The sequence below is a fragment of the Leuciscus leuciscus genome (assembly GCF_965113295.1).
Source record: "Leuciscus leuciscus genome assembly, chromosome: 5".
Taxonomy (NCBI): domain Eukaryota; kingdom Metazoa; phylum Chordata; class Actinopteri; order Cypriniformes; family Leuciscidae; genus Leuciscus; species Leuciscus leuciscus.
Genome location: NC_138729.1, coordinates 51,887,403 through 51,913,398, shown reverse-complemented (window position 1 = coordinate 51,913,398; position 25,996 = coordinate 51,887,403). Strand labels below are relative to the sequence as shown.

The following is a 25,996-nucleotide window of genomic DNA, read 5'->3' as shown; positions in this document are numbered from 1 at the left end:
TGCAGCTCTTATATATATAAAAGAAAAGTGATGACCACTACTAGTATAGAAGGTGTGTTACAGGAGTAACAATAACTATCAGATTATCACTATGTCTTTATATGGTAACATTACAGATAACTTTTCAGATAGCAACAGAATATATAATGTGTTATTCTTTACTGTATGTTACACCTTTTTTACTGGGTGGCAGTGTTAAATTGCTGAGTGTTATTACTTATATTAACAATCAACTGCATTTTGTGAATTCAAAAAAGCACAAAAATAAAACACATTAATTACCGTCTCCTTGTGCTTCCCAAGGCAGAATAAAGTCATCAGAGAGACTGCATGCTGCTTCGGTGTCAATTTTCTCTTCACAGCCAGGAATGGTGTTGTACAGCACTATCTTCTCTCTGAGGGTCTTTTTGAGCTCACCAAGTCTTCTCCATTTGCGTTGCCTTGTTTGGTTGCTGTCTGTAAGTTTAAAAAAAAAAAAGTTAGAAAACATTTTTTTTTTACAAAATGCAAGTTGAGTGATGTAGTATCAAATACCATTTTGTCGATACAGATCATGCTTCTTTCTTCGGATTGAATAAATAATCTCATCGATTTCACTCTGGAGCTCTTCCTGGCTACTGTGAGTCCTGTGTCTCTCTTGAAAACCAGAAATAAGCAAAGTCGACCATTACAGAAAACACAGTATCAAAAATGTAGACAAATATATATGGAAATGTATACACCAGCGACTATATTACACACCAGTGGCTGCCCATTGCTTGACATCACACACCCACCGATCTGCATCTTCCATAGAGATGTTTAACTCCTGCTTGAGACTCTCAAGATTGGCTGCTTCCATTTCTGCTCTCTGTGTAGTCTATTTATAAAGATTTTTAAAAAATGACAGAAAACATAGTATCACTGCAGAATTAACCACAATTGCCCCTGAAAGAAAATGCAGTGGAGAGCACAATCACATTCACAGTGTCTCCAGGGCCCAGGAAACACCTTTCCTGGGCCCTGGAATGGCCCATTCATCACATCCGGTGGCGCAGCACTGCTTGCGACCCGGGCTCCTGCTCTAGCCTACTGCATTCGTCTGTTGTTTGTTCTTTTCTTATCCGTTTTTTATCTTTTTATTTTTAATTTTTAAAGGTTATTGTTTTAACGCTGATATCCGTACGACAATGTTCGTTCAGCTGTGTCTAGTGGCCGCTGTATTGGGATATCTTGCACGGTGCCAAACACCACATTCAGGTGTGACAACATGGACGTCAATCAGCTACACCAGAGACGCATTGCTGGCGTTACGCCATGTTGGGACACCTCCTTTGAACTTGCCTGTTTGCGTGAGATTGTCATCTGTTCGCAATAGAAGGCATAGGAGACGAGGCCAACGAGGCGGAATACGGCAGCGTCTTCGACGACGAGGAAATAGACCACCTTTACCATCGATGCTACTGTGCAATGCCAGATCACTGCATGGTAAAATGGAGGAACTTCGAGCTAACTCCAAAGCATGTTTTGAATATCGCACTGCAAGTTTGATGGTGTTTACGGAAACATGGCTGCACCGCGATGTCCCGGACGCTGCTCTGGAGCTGGAAGGATTTTCGCTGGTACGGGCAGACAGGACTTCACAGTCAGGGAAAATCAGAGGCGGCGGTCTGGCTGTGTATGTGAGTAACGCTTGGTGTAAACAGTACACAATTAAAGACTCAATCTGCTGTCCTGATGCTGAAGTTCTGTGCTTGAAAATGAGACCTTTTTATCTACCGAGGGAGTTTGGTAGTGTCGTTGTTTGTGCGGCCTACGTCCCTCCTAGTGGAAACGCAGCAAGAGCAGCAGAGTGTATAGCGGAGTGTGTTCACCAACAACTACAGTGTTCCCCTGAGGCTCCCGTATTCATTTTAGGTGATTTTAATCAGTGCAAACTTGAACTGTTTTTGCCTGGTTTCGAACAATATATAAAATGCGGGACGAGAAAGGACAGAACCCTTGACAAGTGTTATGGTAACATTAAAAAGGCTTATGAGGCCAGAGCGAAACCACCGCTGGCTAACTCCGATCACAACGCTATTCATCTAATTCCTACATACAAGACTATGCTCAAACGTAGTAAACCACGTATGAAGGAAGTAACTGTATGGTCGGACGACGCCACTGAGAGACTTAAAGGTTGTTTCCTCTGTACGGATTGGAATGTTTTTAATGATATGGACATTGATACGACTACTGAGACAATAACGGAATACATCAATTTTTGTGTGGACAATGTACTCACTAAAAAGAATGTTATTATATACCCAAACAACAAACCTTATATAACTAAAGAAATTAAGAATTGTATTAATAGGAAAAAGGTTGCGTTTAAGAACCATGATCTTGCTGGGTTGAAATTAATACAAAAAGAGCTTAATCATCATTTAAAAGAAGCAAGGGGACGACAGAAAGATGTTATTGAGCGTAACTTCTCCACTTCAAATTCGAAAAAAATGTGGGATACAATGAAAGCTGTTACTAATATGGCATCAAATAGACCACCTATATGTACAAGTGACGATTTACAGAAAGCTAATGAACTTAATAATTTCTATCTGCGGTTTCAAACTCATGATTTCTCTGATAAATGCAGATCTGTGATAGGTTCTCTGCCGGATGATACGGGCACTAGACTGCAGGTAGACAGTTGTAAGGTGCAACTATTGTTTCAGCATTTATGTACAAAGAAATCGAAGGGACCTGATGGGATTTCTTCACAGCTTTTGAAAACCTGTGCTGCAGAACTTACTCCAGTGTTGTGTACACTCTTTCAGCGTTCATTGGATTCTCATATAGTTCCTGCGCTCTGGAAAAAAGCTGTGATTATCCCAATTCCAAAAAAGTCACATCCGTCCGAGAACAATGATTTTAGACCTGTAGCGTTGACATCAATAATAATGAAATGCTTCGAGAAGTATATTGTGTCCTTATTGAAAAGTGAAGTAATGTCGAAAATAGATCCATGGCAGTTTGCGTACAGACAGGGCAGGAGTACGGATGATGCAGTAGGAAGTATCACCCATCTAGTATCTAAACATCTGGACGATTCAAAAGCATATGCACGCCTACTTTTTATCGATTTTAGTTCAGCTTTTAATACTTTGCAACCATATTTATTATTGGAGAAACTAAAACAGATGGATGTAAATCCTTGCATTATTAAATGGTATTCTTCTTTTTTAACGAATAGAACCCAACAGGTCAGGGTTAATGGGAAGATCTCTGATTCTCATGAAATTAGTACAGGAGCCCCGCAAGGGTGTGTTAGCTCCCCAGTTCTCTTCACATTGTATACAAACAGTTGTGTGAGGAATAATAGTAGCAACTATATTGTGAAATTTAGTGATGATACTGCGATTCTGAGCTTATTATATAAAGATCAAGATATTTTGTCTTACTGCTCTGAGATTGATCAGTTTATAGAGTGGTGTGATGCCAACCATCTGGTTGTAAATGTGAGGAAAACTGAGGAGATGATATTTGATCCAAGGTCAATCGGCAACCATAGCCCTATATATATTCATGATGTTCCTATTGTACAAGTGTCCGTATATAAATATCTTGGTGTTTACGTTGACTGTTCTCTTACATGGCAAGTTCATATAGATACCTTGTGCACTCGGCTACAACAAAGACTGTATTTTTTGAGAAGGCTTAGACTTTATGGTGTTAGTAGTAAGATTATGTTGTTATTTTATCAGGCTGTATTGGAGAATGTGATCAGTTATGGAATACATCTTTGGTACGGTAATTTAACAGTGCATCTGAAATCTAGGCTCTGTCGTTTTGTTCGCACGGCCATGAAGATCATGGGTAGAACAGAACCTCTTTATCTCCAGAACCTATATGAAAAATCTATATTGAGGGAGGCAAATAAGATTCTGTATGATACAACACATGCCCTGCACTCTGAGTTTGTAATGTTGCCATCGGGGAGAAGATTAAGAATGCCTAGCTGTAGACTAAACCGGTTCAAGAACTCATTCATCCCTTCAGCTGTTAAGTTATTGAATAATATAAAGTACAAATAATAAGTTTTAAGGTTTTTTTTAAAAAAAAATTTTTTTAGCCTCTCAAGTGTACAGAGTGGCGTGAGGCCTACTACATTACAGTATTCAGTGTATAGAGTGGGGTGAGGTTATTCACTTTACATTGTTTAGAGTGGCGCGATGCCAAATATTTTTCAGCGTATAGAGCGGCGTGATGCCGATTATTTTATTTTATAGTGTATAGAGTGGCGTGATGCCAATTATTTGACAGCGTATAGAGCGGCGTGATGCCGATTATTTTATTATTTTATAGGGTATAGAGTGGCGTGATGCCAATTATTTTACAGCGTATAGAGCGGCGTGACGCCGATTATTTTCCGGTGTATATTGCGGTGTGAAGCCAATTGTCTCCAAGTGAATAGAGGGGATTGATTCAAATTGCTTTCCAGTGTATTGAGTGGCAGGATGTAAACCACTTTGAGTGTATACAGTAGATCAATTGCTTGGGTATAAATGCGTACCTCTCTTCTCTATTTATGTATTGTGTATGTTTTTATATGTGTGGCGATGCAGTGGTTGTATTTGTGCGCCTAAAACAAATTTCCCATTGGGACAATAAAGTATACCATACCATACCATACCATACCATACCACCTTAACGTGCAGTCTAGGCTTCTTACTTTGACAAATCTTTTCGCCAGTGTCTTGTGGAGACTCTCCACCTTCCTATTGTTCCATCCCATGGCAAGTACAGTAATCATATCTCCTCTGCCTATAAAAAAACAAAACCGATAAGAACAAATCAATTGTACAATCTAGCATTGTGTCAAACACAATGGTTAACCCTTTTTTTCAACCAACCTGACTTGGTCATGTACTTTGTAGTAAGAGCTGCCCTTGAAAGGAAGCTATTGACCTGTTCCACCTCTTCACCAACAGTGTTTCCTGCACCCTCCTGGCTTCTACCGCCCCACCTGACCTGCTCCCAAGAAGAAGACCAAGACCTTTATCATTCTAAAGACCTTTATCAATCTTATTTATTAGTTTGTGTATCATCAATTGAATTTGGTGCCATGAGCAAATTTTGATGTTTAATATTTTCAAATATAAAATGTTCTGAGGTAGGATAACAATGAAAGAAAAGCTTTCACAACTGCAATTGTGCAGTTAGAACTTTTGGACGGGATCGGGAAGCAAATCCTGCAAACAACCCTGCTGTTCAACCAGAATGATCAATTCTCTTGTAACAGTGTGATCACTGATAGTAATGTTAACTATGTTTAAAAAGTTCATAAGCATTGTGTGTATATATACACCCAACACACACACACACTAAATAAGTAGTTTTAAACTTGTCCTTGAAGATTAGCACTACACATTTTGTATATCTCACTTATATGACACTTGATTTAACTCATCAGCTCATTAGTAGAGACAGCAAGACCTGAATATGGTGTGTCAGATAAGGGAGACATACTGTACACAATGCAGTGCTGGGGTCCTCCAGGACAGGTCTGAAAACCACTGCATTAAAGTATTTCAATAATGTTTAAGGTACTACTTTTGACTTATGAAACGTGCATATTTTCAGAGATAATAATCAAGCTAAATTTTTCTGATGCTGTAAGGATGTTTCTAAAAAAACGTAACATTAAAACATAAACTTAACATTAAAACGTAAACTTAACTCGCACACAGTACCTCACATTTGCCAGTGTGAGCCTTGGCATGCATTACAGATAAAAAAGGCTTCATCCTGGTAAGTGGTTGGAGCTCGGGTATCTTTTCTGCCATCTTTTCCAAATAAGGCCAGTACCTGTAAAGAAAAAATTGCCAAAACTGGTAAGGAGACAAACCAGGACCTAAGTGACTAGTACAATTCCTGTAACCAATCAAATAACACTACAGTATGTAGTCATATGTATGGTAATTTGTCATATCAGTACTGATAAGGTAGTAGCCATATTCATTTTCTAATTCCATAATATAAAAAATGTGTGATATTTAGCTAGTCATGGTGTTAATGGTTATTAATAAAGGTAAAACATCAGTAAAAACTTCAGTTATCATTTGGCAATGGCTATCTACCTGCAAGCAATGTCCATACAAAAGAATGTTGCATTTGCAGCTTGTGCCAGCTCCTTCTGCAGGAACATTGGGTAGGCATATATTTCACCACGGTAGTGGTTCAAGCCTTGCAGCGAGATTCATGTCTGCACACAGCTATTTCAAGGCCCTCTTCATCCACCTTGGCCCTGGACTTCTGTGCGATTTCTCTGCCTGCTGTAAATGTTGCCGGTCCACAGACATCATGACCTGTCCTCTGAAAGTAGAAACAATACGTTACATGTAATCCCAGGACAAGAAAACATTCAATTAAAAAGAGTTAAAGAAACCCTTACACTTAACATCTGGCTTCTAATTTGGTCAACAAAGGCAGATACTTTGGCATCTTGTGCGATGAACAGTCCATCAAAAAGAGATGGTTCGTCTGTCCTGTTAAATAAGAGGAATTCATCGCCAACACAATTACATAATAATGATTTAACATTGCATTCACCTAAATTAATATAACAATTAACCATAAAGGTGCCACACATTTTAGTCTGTATAAATCACATTTGATCTGGAACACTGTGTTTAGAGTATCAGCTTGTATTTGTCCTGTGTAAATGAATGCTGTAATTTGGAATTAACTTGTGTAAGTAAAAAACATACTGTTTAAAGTACAAAAAGAAATAACATCTTTATTTTTGTTTGTGTCTTCAGGCTACAGAAGGGAGAAAAAGTTCCTGAACAATTTACCAGATTGCTGTCATAGAATTGTAAAGCTTGTTTAAAACAGTGCTATATCTCTCAAAACACTTTTTAAATTGTAAAAGCATTTACGTTTGAATGTGAAGCAATCATACATGTGACACATTTTGTTACTTTCCATGAATTTCAAATAAAAGTATAATTATATAATGACTAGAGCCAAAAAAAAGTTATGTTGAAGAAATAGGTTTAGATGCTACGAATGGTTGTTATTTTTTACAGCAATAAGGTAAAGTACAGTTTCTCTATATATCAGTCCATCCATAGCTATACTTGCTTTTCCTTTAGAGGGTCATGGCATGGGGGGTCTAGAGCCCATCGCATCTAGCACTGGGTGACAGGTGAGATGCAGCATGGACACAAAAATACCATTGCACCACCCTATATCCAAATTAAAAAAAGAAATGAAAAATTACACTTACCCTTTGGATTTCTTGAACCGGTAATGTTTTCTATTGCCGTCTGCAGATATAGCCAGCATGTCTGGTAGGGGTGGGCAAAAAAATCGATTCACATATGAATCGCGATTCAAATGTTACCGATTCAAAATCGATTCATAGAATTCCAAAAATCGATTCTTGTTTTTTTTTTTTTTTTTTTTTTTTTTATATAAATTTTTTGGTATTGTCCTGAAATGAGTTTAGCTTGCCATTCCCATAGATGGCGTTGCATCGAATTCACACTTACGCCTGCACACTCTTGTCATAGCCAAAAGAAGAAGTGCAGCAGAAGCGAAGCGGAGCAGAAGGAAGGCTGGCTGGCTGGCTGGCTGGCTTTGTGGCGTGTCTGTTTTTATTTCGGCTCCCATGTTAACAGGTTAGAGTTTGCACACAGCCTGCGTGACACGCGCGTCTCAGGTGTGGCCCGAGTCGTGCGGAAAACGTGTGCATGCTAGAAATAGAACCGACGCCTATTTTTCTCGCGACACGCAAGCGTGTTGGAAGCGTTTCCAGGCAAAATAGAATGTTTATATCATATGTCATTTTGACACGAATATTCATATTAATAAATGACATTTTGATGTTTGAAAGTCTAGGTTTTGACATAAATGCAGATATAATGTAGGCTTATTGTATTTTTTTTTATCGATTTTCAAAAATTGCACCTGTCAATACAGAACGAAATATTCTGTAGCCTATTTTGCCGTCAATAGCCTTACTCCTTAAATTACATTTAGCAGTATTGTTTGTTTAATCTGACTACAGCACTTTAAAGCTAAATGTAAAAAAAAAAGAAAAAAAAAAGGATTTAAGTTTTAATTTAAACTTGAATTAAATGTATTCGAAAGCTGGCCAAAGCTTGGCACTTTGCACTGTTTAGTTGCAAAAGTTTTTATGAAGACAAAGTAATATCAAACTTCATTTAATTTGTTATTTATTTTCTTTTAAATTGTATGTCTACTGCAATCACACAGGAAAAAGTCAACTACATTTACATACTGTGAATCGTTTTTTTGAATCGAGAATCGTTTTTGAATCGAAAATCGATTTTGAATCGAATCTTGAGACTAAAAATCGGTATCGAATCGAATCGTGAAATTTTCTGAATCGTGCACCCCTAATGTCTGGTGTGCATGCTGGGCATTTAAAGGGCTCCATCAGGCACATATCTTCTTTCCTAAAATTGCAGAAGGAAAACTCCCGAAAGACTCTGTGGAAGGTGTCACCACAAACACTACCCGTCTGGAAAGAAGGATGGTATTATTTTGGTAAATAAAAGATTTTGAAGTCTGGAATTCAAACACTTTGGAAATGAAAACAGCCCTTACCCGACCAGTGCAAAGACATCGATGTTCAAGCATTCTGAGAAATGCTTGTTGGGATAAAGCTGGGCTGGCTAATTTCATCTGCTCAAATGATGTGAACAGATCAAACTTAAACAGCATTTGGCAGCTGGTGGTTGCTGGCCAGTATCTGTATTGAAGCAAGTCACTAATCCCAGGAGTCCATTTGGAAGAGCAAAGTGGACAGCTTATACACGGCAGACACAGGTTGTATGGACCTTAAAACAAACATGCGTTTACTATTTGGCCAGTATTTGTACAGCACAGTACAAAAGAATATAGTAAGCCATTATTATGCTTGACTTCATCTGGTTGGATATAAAAAGGTAGAAGGAAGTGACAAGACATACCGTTGATAGTCACCAATACGGTCTGCTTTCCTGGGATCATTTTGAAGTCAAGGTTTGGACCACAGGAACAGATTTGTATCGGTGGAGGAATTGGAAGCATACACACTGCAGAAAGTCAAAATCAAATTTCAGAAAGTCAAATTTCAGAAAGTAATATCAGTAATGTCTACACATTTACTCAACAAAGTAAAAAAAAATTCAGTTAAAGGAAACTGCAGAGGGCACCTACTACTACATTATCTGAACATACCTTGTTCACGGAGTTGATATTGGCCACTTTCATCATCCACCACTACGGATGTTGGTGGAATGGGTTTTAAAAAACCATCAAACATTGCTTCCCTATCATGGAAAACATTTTTTCGGTGGATCTCGGTGTCACATGATGAACAGAAAAACTGATTTCCTGAGGGGACACAGTCTAAGCACCGGACAACAGCATCAAGAGTTTTGCATTGTTGACAGGAATGCTGGGTAACTGTCTCTGCAGCCAACATGCAATTCAAAATCTCTGGCATTGCAGCCCTGAATTTCTTTTCAGAGATGACCTGTCTTTTGGTCCATGCAGACATGGTGGGTGTCTCTTCTACTTCCACTGATGCAGAGACAGCGACAGAAGTTAACAGGTTTTTTAGCCTCTGAAGATTTTGATCTAAATTAATAAAAAATTAAATGATAATAATAAGGAAAAAGCCAGTTGCAATAATGCATTTTAATAAAAAAAAATAACAATTTCTTATATGGTTTTGTCACTTCATATGCATGATAGGAATGGGAATTACATACTTTAACAGTTGCCTATATGTGACCCTGGATCACAAAACCAGTCTTAAGTTGCACGGGTATATTTGTGGCAATAGTCAACAAAACATTGTATGGGTCAAAATTATTGATTTTTCTTTTATGTCAAAAATCATCAGGATATTAAGTAAAGATCATGATCCATGAAGATATTTTGTAAATATCCCACCTTAAATATATAAAAAATGCTTTTTTGTGAGTGGATGCAGCACAATCGCCAATAGAAATGGACAACTTTAAAGGAGATTTTCTCAATATTTCGATTTTTCTGCACCCTCAGTTTCCAGATTTTCAAATAGTTGTATTTCAGCCAAATATTGTCATATCCTAACAAACCTAATATCAATGGAAAGATTATGTATTCAGCTTTCAGATGATGTATAAATCTCAATTTAGAAAAAATGACACATAAGACTGATTTTGTGGTCCAGGGTCACATATGTGACATTTTAAATTTAAATAGAAAAGCTGAAATTATTTAGGCTTTCAATTCAATATGCTTACCAAGACTTGGTCCCTCTTGCGGAATATCATTCATTTGCACGTCCTCGACCTCTGAGAGCTCCCTAGTGCCGGCAGGTTTAACTGCAAACACATGTAATGATATAGAAAACATCACTGCTGACCAAAAGCTTAGACACTTGTGAACAACAGTATGCAGTATATTTTACTGACCAGATCGTTTCTTCTGAACACGTTGTGGTAGGATGTACCCATGCTGGTCTCTCTTTCTCCAGGAAACATTGGAGACTTCAGTTCCCTTTTTTTCCTTTTCTTTTTAGTCTGTAAGTAAAAACTAAATGATACATTTTGGGGAAGCATTTGCAGAGGCATTTTCTTTTAAATTTAGGTAAATAACATGATAGAGAAATAATGAAATATTTTACTTTTTGGGTTTCCAACTCATCAGCCATGGTTTTTGCTGCTTCCAGCCATTCATTAAATTGTTGTAATGACTCTGATGCCATTTGTAGATGTTTTTAAATAGAAATAATTGAAGGATAAAGTAAAAACATAAAAAAAATACAAAACAGGAAAGCGAGAAATAGAGAGAGAGGAGGAAAAAGAAACTGGCTCTTAAAAGAACCGATTGATTTGTAAAATATTTCAGTGATAAAGGATGGGTACAAAAACCTGAAAACAAACAGATGAGATGATTAGACAAAACAAACCAGGGCTCTGTGTGGGCACGGACTGGTCCTTGTCAACCTGTTTGTGCCTATAAATCTGAATGCACTAGTGCAGTGGTTCTCAAACCTGTCCTGGCGTACCCCCAACACTGCACGTTTTCTTTCTCTCCCTAATCAAACACACCTGATTCAACTCATCAGCTCATTAACCCATGTAATAATGAGCTGATGAGTTGAATCAGGTGTGTTTGATTAGGGAGAGAAAGAAAACGTGCAGTGTTGGGTGTGCCAGGACAGGTTTGAGAACCACTGCACTAGTGGGTATTATTAAATAAATTTTATTTTGCATGTGAAGTGGGGACACTTAATATTCACCAATATTATTGATCTGCCTGCATTGGCACCATTATGAGAACTGAACTGAACTGGATAATGGCATCACTGTTTTCTCCAGAGCGGCTATATAAATGAACTAAATTAATGGGGGTTTTTTTTCAAGCTGATTTGAAACAATCTGTATTGTAAAAAGCAATATATAGGCTAAATAAAGGTGACTTGACTTGTGGCTATAACCTAAAATAGGCAATAACAATGAATGTACAATGAACAATTGATTCCGTCAACCGATTTTGCCATTACTGCATTTTTTTAATTCTTTAAAATGTTATACCTAGCTGAATTGATACCCTGAATTTAAATCATTTGGATAGCTGTAAAACTGTTGTGACCTCATACTATTTGTATAATGCTGAAACTACCTTTTTCTCTAAGAGAAAACATTTAACGTTACAGTTTTGGATACATTAGGCTGAAATTATTTGTGGCAATATGACAGAAATTGCAGATGCATGTGAAATAGCAACATGCTGCTAGCGATGAAGCTAACGTTAGATAGTAACGTTAGGTCGCAATGAAATAACGTAACTTTAACAGTTATTTTCTTAATGAGTAAAATGGCTAACAGTTATCGCAACTGATTTGTAACCCAGACGTCAAAATGCACTCATTTAGTTCCACATAAATTACAAAAAACACACACAACTACTTATAAATATATATTAAAAAAACAACAGCATAAAATTCACACCTTACCTATATCGACCTCGCACTGGGACTGTCAGGAAAAAACCTGGCCACGCCACTCCTCCGCCGCCGCCGCCGCCTCCTTCTTCTTCTTCTTCTTCTTCTTCTTCTTCTGGTCAAATGATGATATGTTAAAAACTTTAGCTGAACTGAAAAAAAAATCAATATAAAAATGCTGAAAATGTTTTAAAATCACTACATATGATAAAATGTCACGGTTTTATCATCTGTAGTGTTTTTTTTTAAATTATCGTTTTTTTTTACTTTGTTGTTACAAAAGGTTTATCTTAAATTATTTTTTTTTAAAAAGGATAATAGTTTAATTATTTTGATGTGGTTCTTTACTTTCCAATACGTTTTTTTGAGGAAGAAAAGCACATCAAATACATAAAAAATATATAGCCTAAATACATTTAGGCCTACACATCTCAGTTTTCTGTATTAATCTCAAGTAAATGCAATAATAAAACAAATACTATTTTGATTGGTAATGACGGTAAACGCCATTTCATTACACACGACACCGTCATTATTAAAAGGAGCGCTAGAGGGCGGTTAACTTTAAAACGTAAGTATAGGTCGTAATAAGCTGCTTGCACATACGACCTTGATGGTCGTTTTTTGTAGGAGGACAGTCTCCCAGGACCACACCCCTAAATGCATTGAAGCAACTGCCATGTGATTGGTTGATTAGATAATTGCATTAATGAGAAATTGAACAGGTGTTCCTAATAATCCTTTAGGTGAGTGTATACAAGTACCGTATTGCATCACAATTAACATGTACAAACTGGATAATTCTGACAATAACTTTTAAAAAATAAATAAAATGCCTGTATAAATTCATCACTGGTCTGTCTGTCGCTACAGTGGTTTGGTCAGAATCGAACACTCTCTGAATAAGAACGAGGAGGAGTTTGTCGCCAGAAGGAGAAATGATGTTCTACAAAGCCTGAAGAAACTTCAGATAACCTGCAGTGAGGTAATATTATACTTTGTTTATCTGCCTGGATATTTATAAATGGTGTTGTAGCTGACGAACATCAATTGTTTGGTCATATAAACCATGTGCATTTCAGAACAAAGTGCCAAACATTGCATTACTGGGATCTGGAGGAGGAGAAAGAGCCATGGTGGGTTTGCTGGGATCCCTGGATCAACTCCAGAAAACAGGTCTTCTGGACTGTGTGCTTTATCTGAGCGGAGTCTCTGGATCCACCTGGTACACACACACACACACACACACACACACACACACACACACACACACACACACACACACACACACACACACACACACACACACACACACACACACACACACACACACACACACAGGTTGAATGTCATAAATAAGAGCATATGTTGTTCCTCTGAAGGTGTATGGCCTCCTTATATCAGGAGCCAGACTGGTCCACCAAACTAGAGACTGTGAAAGACAAGATCATCCAGAGACTCAGCGGTCCTGCAGTCAGCTGGGGAGATGCTTTTGCCAAACTGAAGAAATATTACAAAGAGAAAGACATATTCAGCTTGACTGACGTCTGGGCAGTGATGTTCGTTACGGCAACTGTGAAAGAGGTCTGTAAAAAATTCAGTCAAAACTATTTAGTCTTAAAAAGTGTTATTTTTAGTATTGATTTGAGTGTTGATAATGGCCACGGAACAAAACAGTGGTTGCCAAACGTCTGCAAAAGATGAGGTTATTTGATTGGATGCCATCTATTTACGGTATTTTGCCAGTTAGAAATGCATGCTCAGTTTTGATGTTAGGGTCGAATTAAAATTAAATAAACGGCAAGACTCTGCATTTTGTATGCTTATTTCAACGAATCGTGAGAGTCAATGATTCATTCATAAATACAGCTAGTTGCTTTGTTACAGAATGAATGAATGACTCGCTCATTAAGACAGTGACTTACTGCCACCGACCTGCAGTTTTAGTTTAATATTTAAAAGCATCACTTCGTTTTTATCATCATTGCATATTTAAATTGCCAATGAACATTTTTTTATTTAAAACTATGTATTTTATAAAGTTATTCATAAAGTAAAAAAAAAAATTAAATCAATTTAGGGGGCAATAGAGGTGAAACTCGAAAAATTTGAATATCGTGCAAAAGTTAATTTCAGTGATTCAACTTAAAAGGTGAAACTAATATATTATATAGACTCATTACATGCAAAGTGAGATATTTCAAGCCTTTATTTGTCATCATTTGATGATAAATGCTTACAGCTATGAAAACCTTTTCACAATATTCTAATTTTGAATTTGGGGTTTTCATAGCTGTAAGCCATAATCATCAAAATTATAACAAATAAAGGCTTGAAATATCTCACTTTGCATGTAATGAGTCTATATAATATATTAGTTTCACCTTTTAAGTTGAATTACTGAAATAAATGAACTTTTGCACGTTGTTCAAATTTTTCGAGTTTCACCTGCATTGTCCCTTAATGGAAAAGGTATGACTGCAGTCTAAGTGGAAGAGAGGGGGTACACTAATCTATAAAGTTTGGGAACCACTGCAATACTGTAACATTCTTCTGATTATAAACTACTGCAAATCCACATGCACTGTGGTTCAAAAGTCTGAGACCATTGAAAATCTGAATTTAGGATTTGTTTAAAAAAAAAGTTCCTAGCAGGTTTATTTTTTACTTTTCACTTGAGCTTGTTTGTGACTGAAAACATAGTCTCAGGTCTCTCCAACACCAACATGATAAATAACAGCTCCAGAAATATTATTCTCTTCAGATAGACGAACACACACTCTCAGATCAGTGGGACCAGAAGAGTAAAGACCCGTTTCCAATCTACACAGCGATCGACAAGCAATGCAAACAGAGCAAAGATGCAGGTGTGTGTGTGTGTGTGTGTAAGACAAACAGAGTTAATGTGTTTGTGTCAGCTGTTATATGGATGTGTTTCTGTCTGCAGACCCCTGGTTTGAGTTCACTCCATATGAAGCCGGTTATTCCCTCACTGGAGCGTTTGTGGAAACATCCAACTTTGGCAGCAAGTTTGAAAATGGCCGTAAGATCAAAGACCAGCCTGAGATTGACATGCTGTACCTGCAAGGTAACAAACTCTGTGACAGGAGAGTTTATTCATATTTATAATATCAACTTACATACAATAGTGTAAAATAGATCAGTAATATCTGGGATTGATCTGGAGATCAGTCCGTCAAAACTGAAATATATTACAATTAGTTGAAAATGTTGAAAAATCATTTAAAAAGCAATTTCAACACTGTTTCTCAAAATAAACCTTTTCATTACACAGTGATTTAAAGGAAAGATCATTTTTACTTAAAGGGACTGTGTGTAGGAATTTCTCCCATCTAGTGGTGAAATTGTATTTTGCATTCAAACGAATAATGCTCTCCAGCGCCTCACTTTTTCAAATGCGCGTTGCATCTACGGTTGCCGTTATGTACCAAAAAGCTATGACAGGATGTCTTATAATAGCACTTCGAGTTTTTCATCGGGTGAACAGGTTTGTTATTTAAAACAAACTGAAACTTGAAACAACGAAAAAAAGAATGTTACAGTTATCAATTACTGACTGTGAAAAACATTAACTATGGTAATTAGTAGTAATGCCGCCTTTACTCGTTATATTTTTTGAAGTATGTGCATTGTTAGATATCATCATCATCAGAGCCTTCTCTATCATTACTTTACTCAATAGCTGCTATTCATCAAAGAGCCTGTTTAACTTTTAACTATAAATGTTCGACTGTCTATATAATAAAGTACACAACCAAGCAATGAAAAAAAGCTTGTAATTAAGAGCGTAACATTGACTTACCTGGTGAGAAGAAAGCAGGCAACTTCAGGGTCTCTTTTGAAAGCTTTCTCCTGCGTTAGCTATCCCGACATTAACCCTTGTTTTTGTAATCTCCGGTCACGTTTCCTTTTACGGTCTATTTTTGACTTTTTCGACGACAAGGACTCCTTATCCTGTGACTCAGCATATGTATGAATGAACGGTGTATAAATAATCGTGCAGTGTGCATCCTTTTAAACTTGCCGCGGCAGTGACAAGCGCCTCTCACTGCTCTGCTCCTCCGCTTCTGCTGGCTTCAGTCACGTGACGCTGGATCTGAAGGAAAACGCGTTGTGGAAACGCGTTGGCCTAGTACTTTTTGTCCCTCTCTGCTATTATAGTTTTTCAAGATGGCGGAACTACATGGAAGCCTCCGTGGACCTACCCGTCCTATGTATATAAAGATAATAAATTCTTCGTTTACGAGGATTAGTCTGATCATTGGCATAGGTATTTGTACACCATTGAGGGCATATTTATGAATAAAAATATTGATTTTAGATAATAAAATACCTAAAAAGCTACACATAGTCCCTTTAAAGGGGTCATGAACTGGCCTTTTACATTTTTTTATATTGTTGTCTAAGGTCAACTTATGACGTTCGCTTGGTTTTTACATTCAAAAACATCAAAATGAATAAATAATAGGCTATTTTCTACCCTGGTTTTGAGCCTAGCTCCTGAAACGCTCGGTTTTTATGGGCGTGCCGCATTGAAGACTTGGAAGTAAACGCCCACTGCTATGATTGGATAACAGTTTTGCATATTATAATGAGTTTCATGTAATGCGCGAATCGGTGGGCGGGGCTAAACAGGCGGTGTTGAAGTAGGCGTTGATCTTCTTCTGCGGAGGCGGGGTTTGATACCCTTTGACGTCATCGATCCCCACTTTGAAAAACCTGTCGTTCGCTGTGCCTGGTGTCAATAAAAGCTTTTATTGGACTAACAAGGAAGTTTTCAGTTCTGAAATTTACAGGATTTTTATAGTATGATGACCTCTTATATGTCAAAATTTCTCAGTTTATGACCGCTTTGACAATAAGAACTTAGATGACAATTTTATTCATCAGTGTTATGTACTGCTCCGAGAGTTGGGTGAAGATCCAAACGCAGCTTTATTGAGGGAAATCCACAATCGTAAACCAAATAACAGGCGAAGGTCAAAACCACAACAATCCAAGTCCAAGATACAGGAAAATCCAAACAAGCAGAAGATCAAAACCATGAGACGAAAGACCAGAAATAACACAAATACAGTGTAACACATACAAGACTTCGCAATGAGTGCGTAAACATACAGGGCTTATAGGCAGAGTTTAACCAGATAATGAGACACAGGTGGAAGTGATGATCAAACAATAATGAGTCCCAGCAATGGGTTATGGGAATTGAAGATCATGATGGGAAAGCAGGGAGTCCTCTAGTGGAGATCATAGGCACTCCAGCTGGTGGTTGTATTATACATTTTTAATTACATTTTTTTTTAATACATTTTTTCTTTATTCTAAACACTTACACTTAAATGTGTTTTCTGCAGCTCTGTGCGGCAGCACTTTAGCTAATGAAGACGAGGAAAAGAAATTACTCTTGGAAAAAATAAAAGGTGCAACTTCATTTGTTCTGAAGATTCAGTTCTGTTTAAAAAGCTGAATGTCATCAATTCAACTTTAATTCCATTTGATTTTCCCCCTCAGAGTTCTTAAAACATTTACCACTAATCGAAATGGAGATGGTTGAGGAACTGGGGAAAGGTAAGGCATTACAGCTTTTATTTATTGATAAGTTGATCTTTATTTTGTGTCTAATGATCTGTTCATGAATACCTACGGAGTAAAAAGTTAAACTCTTTAAAGTCAAATCAAATCTTTTGGCATTTAGTATGAATATGTTAGCCTTACAGTTATCTATAAGCTGCAAAACAATGACAGAATTCGCATTTAAGGATTAAGTCCGCCAATAAGGATAAATGATTTTGATGACATCACTCTGCACTTCAGCTTTTCATCAGATTTTCTGTCCAATCAAATGCTCTCTAGAATCTGAAGCTCCTACATTATAAACAGACTCTGAAGCTGCGGCTGAAATCGGTCACTTGTTCACACATTTACTATCTTCTAGGGCTGTCCCCGACTATGGATTTTCATAGTCGAATCAGAATCATCATGTCTTGCCTATAGTCGACTAATAGTCGAATCATGTGTATGGGGGTGGGGCTGGGGGCGGGGCTTTAACGTTTCAAAGCCGCGATGTACAGAAAATCACACAAAGATATAGAAGAAAATGTATAAAAACATTTTTGATCAATAAAACTAAGAAATAACATAAATAAATCCATTTCACATGCAAATAAAATTAAATCGGCTAAATTACCTGAATGAGCAGGCCAGCCTACAGCACAACATCGATGCACCGAAAAAATAAACAATTAATTTACTAAATTAAATTAGAACAGAATATACCTTTCTAATAAATAAAAATACAAAACGAAATAAATCAGAATCAAGTCACAGGATGAGGAGCAAATGTGTGCAAAATGCCTAAAGTGCAGGGGAACATATATTCAAAACACAAGCCACAAATAGTTACCCTGACAGATTAATAAATAAAATTAAAATAAAGAAATTATTAAAATAACGATAGTAGCCAGAATTTTCAACTTTGTCTTTTTAACTGCAGAAACAACAATAAATGCTAAACTGGAGAGGCAGTCTTTTTAGCTAAAAATGTTCACAGCATCCAAAAATAAAATTAGAACCGGCTGATAAGTTTTGAAATCACTTGTACTCGAGAGAACAAATCCTGAACGTCTTTCACTCTGTCTGTCCGTTGGAGTCTTTTCAAATTGTGCGCGCGGATAAAATAGATTCTAACGTGAAACCCAGTCTATGCGTGAAACATGTTAACGTTGGCCGGCAGAAGTGCGATCATGGTTTTCCTGATGCTAAATCCAGCCTTGGAGAATATCCTTTCTAATCGTGTACATCCACACTTTAGATGTTCTTATCCCAGACATTGTTAAAGATTTAAATCCTTGCCGCGAAGACGCTCCTCGGTCACGGATTGAAAGTGAAACTTAAATCTGTCACGGGGTGTTTGGATTTATTCACGCACGTTAAAAAAATATTTATTAAAAGATTCTTTCTTTGCACATTTTTATATAGGCCTACAGCATTATCATAATAGGCTGAATATTAACGTATTTACATAAAAGCTAGTTCTATGTGAAATCAGACATTGAGCGCCCTCATATAGCCAAAGTGGCATGATCCTCGTTTCATAACACCTCTGCGAAGATTCGACCGTGAGATCGGTAGTCGAATCAGGCTCCTCCTATCGAAGCATCGAATCTTCGACTATTCGGGGTCACCCCTACTATCTTCTATATGATGAATATAGGGGATAGGGAGCGATTCAAACAGTGCAAATATGCTTTTCATTGGGGCGAATTAAGTCTGGTTTCACGCAAGTGTTTCAAGTTTCAAGGCAATTCATTGGGCATTAAATGATGAAAAATAAAAGTGAGCCATAATGATGATTATCACCTGATAACTGAATGTCATAGATTTGGGGATGGAAATACTTGCATTCAAGACATTTTGCACTGTGTTCATGTTTGTTCAATGTGTGTTTCTTCAGAAAATACAAACTCCCCTCCCATCGACAAATGTCACCAGGTGCTCATGGATCTCGTGGACATGAATCTCTCGGTTTTGAATGGCAAAGATCCGTCTGCTCATGATAAATCGATCAGAACTAAGCTAAACGGTAAGATTTTGCAAAAGTGTGCTAGAAAATGTATCTTTAATGGCTTTTAAGCAACATTTAAACAGTAAAACAAACTACAAGCTAATTGATGAAACAGTAATATGCAAAAACATAAATTTGTCCAACAAAAAATTCTATCACAAGATACACAAACCTGCATCAGATTAAAATAACTCAATCATGTTCTCCTCTTTTCCCAGAGCTCACTGGAGGCAAACATCAGCTGAGTTTTCAAAAGAAAAAACTGAATCTCACTGATAAAGAATCTGCAAAACAGTATATGAAACAATACACTGTGGATTTGTTTAATGGTTTGAGTCATGTCTGGCCTTTTGGTAGGTTGAACTTTCTTTACAATGTGTTGATTTGTATAATGTACTTTATTTTTTTATTTTCTAGCCAGATTAATGCATAAACTGAAATGTGTTGATTCCATAAAGCTTCCAATTAGCTTCAACAAAACCGGTTTTAACGTAACCTTGGTTCCCTGAGAGTAGGGAACGAGTATTGCGCAGCTATACGCAGTTGGGGAAACTCCTTTCCTCAGATTATTGAAGCTTTTATGTAAAACGCATTGCAGCGGCACAGCGAACACAGAGAGTGACTGGCTCACTCATTGGCTGTGCTGCAGCAACTGCCCATCCAATGGCGAAGGCGCCCCTTTTTGGCGGTCTCTGACGTGTGTTGGCGCCAAAGAGACCGCCAAAAAGGGCGTGGCAGAGCCTATAAAATGAGCCCGAATTCGCCATTTATAGCAGATTTAAATTGACTGAAGCGACAAACTTGCCATGTTACTATAGTGCGGCCAGTCACTCTCTGTGTTCGCTGTGCCGCTGCAATGCGTTTTACATAAAAGCTTCAATAATCTGAGGAAAGGAGTTTCCCCAACTGCGTATAGCTGCGCAATACTCGTTCCCTACTCTCAGGGAACCGCGGTTACGTTAGTAACTGAGTACGTTCCCTTTCGGGAACGGTCACTTTGTATTGTGTAGCCATAAACAGTGGGGACACAATGTAAAACGCCACACCATAAGTAACTGGCTGCAACTGAAGCCCAGGACTCCTGGGCTCACAGAAACAAGCCGTAATTCATATATGAATATATATCTATATACTGATAAGATCGGACACCGTCGGGTCTGATTATGCATAGGGACCAAAAACAGCCAAAGGCTGGTTCATAGTAAGGGATAGTGTGCTTATGAACAGTGACCTGCCACATAGATGAGACCGGATCTCGTCGAGTCAAATCATACAGAAAGGACCTTATCCTGCAGGGAAGGGACCTCCATGTTATAGAATGGAGGACCAACTGGCCGCCGTACAAATGTCCTGAATAGGAAAACCAGAGGACTACGCCCATGACGAGGCCATGCCTCTAGTCGAATGGGCCCTGGTGCCTATGGGGCAAGCATGACCCACAGAGGCGTATGCCAAAGAGATGGCATCCACTATCCATCTGGACAGCCTCTGCTTCGTGACTGGAGATCCTTTGGATCAGCCAACGAAGCAGACAAAGAGCTGTTCTGACTGCCTATAGGACGCGGAGCGCTCCAAATAGACCTTCAGAGCTCTAACAGGGCAAAGTAAATTAGCCTCCCCATCCCCATCGGAAGGGGGAAGAGCCAATAGTGTAATAACTTGTGCTCTAAACGGTGTTGAGAGAACCTTAGGTAATAACCATGTTTGGGTTTAAGAGTGACTTTGGAGTCACCTATTCTAAACTCCAAACAGGAGGGGCTCACAGAGAGCGCCTGCAGATCTCCCACTCGCTTGATAGACGCCAGTGCCATCAGGAGAGCAGTCTTTAGCGAAAGTAGTTTGAGATCAACCGACTGAAGCGGCTCAAATGGCGGACCCCTCAGGGCCCCAAGGACCGTGGACAGGTCCCAAGACGGTATAGAAGGAGGTCTGGAGGGATTCATCCTCCTGGCTCCCTTTAGGAACCGTACGACCAAGTCGTTCCTTGCTAGTAATTGGCCAGCCACCGGAGCATGATAAGCTGCTATGAGAGGCTGTCATCGTGTTCGTTGTCCGACGCAGTCCGCTGTGCGAAGGCTCGTTCTAGCAGAATAAGGCTCGTTTCGACGGCGATAGCTTCAAAGTTTCTGGAGGACACAGAGACGCAAGTTGTCGCTGAAGTAGAGAAAATCTGCTATAATGGTGAATTCGGGCTCATTTTATAGGCTCTGCCACGCCCTTTTTGGCGGTCTCTGACGTGTGTTGGGGCGCTGGTAGCTGATTGGCGTGCCAACAGCCACAGCCAATGAGTGAGCCAGTCACTCTCTATGCTCGCTGTGCAACTGCAATGCGTTTTACATAAAAGCTTCAATAATCTGAGGAAAGGAGTTTCCCCCACTGCATATAGCTACGCAATATGAAGTGACCGTTCTCGAAAGGGAACTTTGGACTTCCAATGATGTACTTTAAAGCTGAAAAAAACTATAATGAAGCATCAAAAACTTTCTTTAAAAAACCATAATAGTCAACTAAAAACATACACAGAATTTAAAACAACATCAGAATATTTACTGAATATAAGAACCATTGTATTTGTTTTACAGATCTTTGGGCGAGTATTTTTGGATGCATGAAACAGTGGATCTGGGGCAGGAAATATGACTTTCTTCACAACATGAAAGGTGAGAACAGAAACCCATAGACAGATGTTAACTGGAAATTCATTGTGAATAATATAATAATGCTGTGATCTCTCAGATAAAGCAGTGCCCTCCACTCTTCTGAAAAGTGAGACGAGAGACTATATAGACGCTGGGCTGTTTATCAACTCATCCTACTTCTCAGTGCTGAGAGAAGAGAGAGACATTGACCTCATAATTTCACTGGATTTCAGTGAAACTGAACCTTTCAAGGTATTATACACACAGAGAATTCAATCATGGTTCATTTAAAGGAAAAATCCTGACTCCGCCAGACTCTGCCCTATTAGCATAGACTCCGCCCTCAGTGAGCCATAGGCCCCGCCCATGGTGGATGACTGACTCCGCCCTATTAGCATAGACTCCACCCTCAGTGAGCCATAGGCCCCGCCCACGGCAGCTGACTGACTTCGCCCTATTAGCATTGACCCCACCCCTCAGTGAGCTGTATACAGTTTATCTGTATGTTTATCTCCTCACCAGAGCATTTAACAGCAGTATTCAAGTAAGAAACATATTCTTATAAAAGCTGCTAAAGTTATTCAGTCAAGAGCAGTGAGGGATTTTCTGTTTTTCTTTAGTTGTTTGATTCATATTAACAGCATATATCGCAGTAGGTGATGTATATTACACTGCTTTCACGATCCATGCAGTTTCTTTCCCTGCTGTTTACGTTCACGGATATAACCAGCTGTGTTTTTGACATAACCTTGTGTGTATTTGACAGTTTAAGCGCAATGAGACATGAAAGAGAATTTAGTTTAATACTCACAAGAACTGCAATGTCACGTGAGCGTGACCGTGATAGAGATATAATCACAACCAAACAGATGTTTTGAGATCGGCAGCTCATTTGCATTTAAAGATACATGTACAAAAAGGTAAGACTCCGCTCTATGTTATCCCTCTCGGTGACTGAAAGGCTTATTAATACCTTTGTTTTTTCCCGCATTGACTATTGCAATGCACTTCTTGCTGGGGCTCCTAAAACCACACTTAACAAACTACAATGTGTACAAAATTCTGCTGCTAGGATCTTGACTGGAATCAGGAGAAATTAGCATATTACACCCGTTTTAAAGTCTCTGCACTGGCTCCTGGTCAGGTTCCGAGTGGATTTTAAAATCCTTATGCTCACATATAAGGCACTGCATGGCCTGGCCCCTCAGTATCTGTCTATACACACCCAAGCGTCATTTACGCTCTTCACAAGCTGGTCTATTGGCAGTCCCACAGACTCGGTTGCGTACTGTATAGGGCTTTCTCATCCTATGCTCCTAGGCTTTGGAATGCACTCCCTCCAAATATTAGAGATGCACAGACTCTAAGTAATTTTAAATCTAATTTAAAAACGCATTTTTTTTAGGTTAGCTTTTACTTGACTTTTTTTAATTCTATTTTATATTTTATTGTTATTGTTTTCTCTTGTGTGTTGTATTTTAATTTGTTTGTTCTATTATGTAAAGCGCTTTGAGAAGCTGCTTTAAAGGCGCTATATAAAAATAAAGTTATTATTATTATTATTATTATAAAAACAGCATGTTCCCTTTCGAAAGGGAACTCTACACTACGTCAGAATGACGCTATGGGGAACGCCTCAGGCGTGACAGGTGTCTGAAATAAATATCAACTCACGTCAATCATGTTGACCGGCGACAGCCCGTGAATCATCAGCTTGATTGATTAACGCGCGACCTGGATGTATAAAGGGGAGCCTTGCACACATGACAACATCTTTTCGTCTTCAGGGACTGTTTTGTCTGGTAAGAATATCGCTTACATTATGAAACGCGCAGAGAAGAAGCAGAGCTTCCGCAAGTGTGCAGACCCGTGCCCAAGGTTTTTGACGCCGGGTGACACACACGATCTGTGCGTCTTTTGTTTGGGTGAAGAGCATGCACGAGAGGTTCTCGAGAGAGCTTCTTGTGCGAACTGCGAGAGTTTTTCTTTGAAGACTCTCCGCTCTCGTCTGACCCTTTTCTCGAGGGAGGAGGGTTCAGCTTCTGAGCCCCGTGGTTCGGGTCCCGCTCGGGCTGAGGCTCAGCGGCGACTCTCATCATGGGGATCTCAGAAGGAGCTGGCCGAGCGTCTTGAGAGGGAGGTTCACCTCTCAGACAGCTCGTCCGCTGACGAGAGTGAGCTGCAGGTAGATGATGACGTTTTACCATTATCACCTAATGCGACTGCAGCTGCTGCTCTTCCGGACGGGCAGGATATGGTTGATGATGTCATCAGTTTGGCAGATACTGAGCCATCTCAACCACCCTGCCCTGTGTATGCTGAGCTGATGGAGGTTATGGGGCGCGCCACCGACAAATTACAGCTGCCGTGGAGGCGCGTCAGGGAAGAAACCGCTCGTGGCCGTCTCGATGATCGGTTTCTTCCCAGCCATAGGCCACCAGCTCAGGCGAGCCTTCCATTCCTTCCAGATCTCCATACTGAGATCAAGAAGGCATGGAAGAACCCATACTCTGCCCGTATTCATCCACATCAGCGGGGTAGTTTCGCTGCTGTGGATGGAGCGGCGGAGCATGGGTATGTGTCGATGCCGCCCGTTGACGAGACGTTGGCTAACTATCTCGTTTCTGGGCAGGCGTCGACACTAAGAGCTCCTACCCTGCCATCCAAGCCGCTAAAAACAACATCGCGCTTGAATGGCAGAGCATACACAGCAGCGGGTCAGGCCGGTGCTGCTCTGCACACACTCGCTGTGTTACAGGCGTACCAGGCCGACCTACTGCGGGATCTCGACCAGGGGACAGGACTATCCCCTGAGGCGGTCATTGAGCTGCGCCGTACCACGGATCTTGCTCTCCGGGCCACCAAACAATCAGCTGCCGCTATTGGCCGGTCAATGGCGGCTATGGTGGCCACGGAGAGGCATCTGTGGCTTAACCTGGCAGACATCGGGGAGAAAGATAAGGTCTTTCTTCTCGATTCGCCGGTTTCGCCTGCTGAACTTTTTGGCCCCTCCGTTCAGGCGGTGGTTGAAAAGTTCAGGGAGGCGAGGGCGCGCTCAGCTGCTTTTAAAAGCTGCATTCCGCTGAGATCCGAGTCCGCACCCAAGCAGGCGGGAAGGCCTGGTCCGTCTTGGTCTGAGGGCCATAGACAGGCCCAGAGGGCCAGTGTCTCCTCTCGTGCGCCTCCTCCTGCCCGGAGCAGGTCACAGAGGAGACGCAACTCCCGCAGGAAGAAGGATCTGAGGGAGGTTATCCAGGAAAAGCGCACTCAGCGGCGCTAGGGATAATCTCCCCGGAAGCCTTCTCCTAGCGTTCCCAGGTGTTTCTTACATCAGGCCTGGGGCTGGGCCTATGATGAGTATCATGTCTGATGGCCCTCCTCGACCTGGTTAGTAAGAGCGCCTCTTTCAGGCATGTAAGTGGTGAGCCCAGGTACTTTTAAAGAAAAGGAATTCCTGACGTGTCTTTACTCCACACGCCGCAGGTGTATTGTCTGGTCTTTTGGTGAAATGTTTTTTGTGCGCAAATAACATATTTCTGTTTCTCTTACAGACCGCATCTCCTGTATAGAGTTTGGGGCATGTTATGGTAAGAAGGTAAAAATCTAAAGGTTTTTTGGAGGCTGTATGGCAGGTGGTAGGCCTTGGCAGGCCTCCTTGACCAGACAGTCCCCATTTAAAAAAAAAAAAAAAAAAGGAAACATGTGGTTTTTTAGGTCGTAGGCCTCACTAGGCCTTCCTGAGTATGAGCTCCCACATACTGTGGTTATCAAGTTATAGGCCTCTCCAGGCCTTCT

At 39.6% G+C, this 25,996-nt stretch overlaps 3 protein-coding genes across 4 annotated transcripts in view; 1 reads left to right on the top strand and 2 right to left on the bottom strand.

The window, feature by feature from the left end:
• LOC309499800 (uncharacterized protein) overlaps nucleotides 1–7,319 on the bottom strand; it is an 8,410-nt gene extending 1,091 nt beyond the window's left edge. Inside the window, exons 1-9 of the mRNA XM_082171283.1 lie at nucleotides 7,253–7,319; nucleotides 6,416–6,509; nucleotides 6,102–6,336; nucleotides 5,715–5,829; nucleotides 4,875–4,992; nucleotides 4,694–4,785; nucleotides 742–859; nucleotides 535–636; nucleotides 283–456 (exon numbers count right to left, since the gene is read on the bottom strand). Coding sequence (XP_082027409.1) covers nucleotides 283–456; nucleotides 535–636; nucleotides 742–859; nucleotides 4,694–4,785; nucleotides 4,875–4,992; nucleotides 5,715–5,829; nucleotides 6,102–6,169 — 787 coding nt within the window. The 5' untranslated portion in view covers nucleotides 6,170–6,336; nucleotides 6,416–6,509; nucleotides 7,253–7,319. The remainder of the gene's footprint in view (nucleotides 1–282; nucleotides 457–534; nucleotides 637–741; nucleotides 860–4,693; nucleotides 4,786–4,874; nucleotides 4,993–5,714; nucleotides 5,830–6,101; nucleotides 6,337–6,415; nucleotides 6,510–7,252) is intronic.
• The window catches only part of LOC309498669 (cytosolic phospholipase A2 gamma-like), a gene marked incomplete at its 5' end in the record, with an annotated part of 161,069 nt that overhangs the window by 34,070 nt on the left and 101,003 nt on the right, over nucleotides 1–25,996 (top strand). Inside the window, 10 exons of the mRNA XM_082169512.1 lie at nucleotides 13,057–13,199; nucleotides 13,357–13,558; nucleotides 14,739–14,841; nucleotides 14,922–15,062; nucleotides 17,353–17,418; nucleotides 17,510–17,566; nucleotides 19,452–19,580; nucleotides 19,781–19,915; nucleotides 22,145–22,222; nucleotides 22,299–22,453. Coding sequence (XP_082025638.1) covers nucleotides 13,057–13,199; nucleotides 13,357–13,558; nucleotides 14,739–14,841; nucleotides 14,922–15,062; nucleotides 17,353–17,418; nucleotides 17,510–17,566; nucleotides 19,452–19,580; nucleotides 19,781–19,915; nucleotides 22,145–22,222; nucleotides 22,299–22,453 — 1,209 coding nt within the window. The remainder of the gene's footprint in view (nucleotides 1–13,056; nucleotides 13,200–13,356; nucleotides 13,559–14,738; nucleotides 14,842–14,921; nucleotides 15,063–17,352; nucleotides 17,419–17,509; nucleotides 17,567–19,451; nucleotides 19,581–19,780; nucleotides 19,916–22,144; nucleotides 22,223–22,298; nucleotides 22,454–25,996) is intronic.
• LOC309499807 (uncharacterized protein) lies at nucleotides 8,102–12,084 on the bottom strand. Of its 2 annotated transcripts, XM_082171294.1 has the most exons (8): nucleotides 11,987–12,084; nucleotides 10,652–10,898; nucleotides 10,440–10,547; nucleotides 10,269–10,349; nucleotides 9,214–9,615; nucleotides 8,964–9,068; nucleotides 8,599–8,831; nucleotides 8,102–8,512 (listed from the first exon to the last, which is right to left on the bottom strand). In XM_082171294.1, the coding sequence occupies exons 4-8, from the start codon at nucleotides 10,300–10,302 to the stop codon at nucleotides 8,252–8,254; spliced, it is 1,035 nt and encodes a 344-aa protein (XP_082027420.1). In that variant the 5' UTR covers nucleotides 10,303–10,349; nucleotides 10,440–10,547; nucleotides 10,652–10,898; nucleotides 11,987–12,084; the 3' UTR covers nucleotides 8,102–8,251. The 2 variants fall into 2 exon arrangements, with proteins under 2 accessions (XP_082027420.1, XP_082027421.1); XM_082171295.1 differs by lacking the exon at nucleotides 11,987–12,084 and having other exon boundaries at nucleotides 8,964–9,053; nucleotides 10,652–11,980.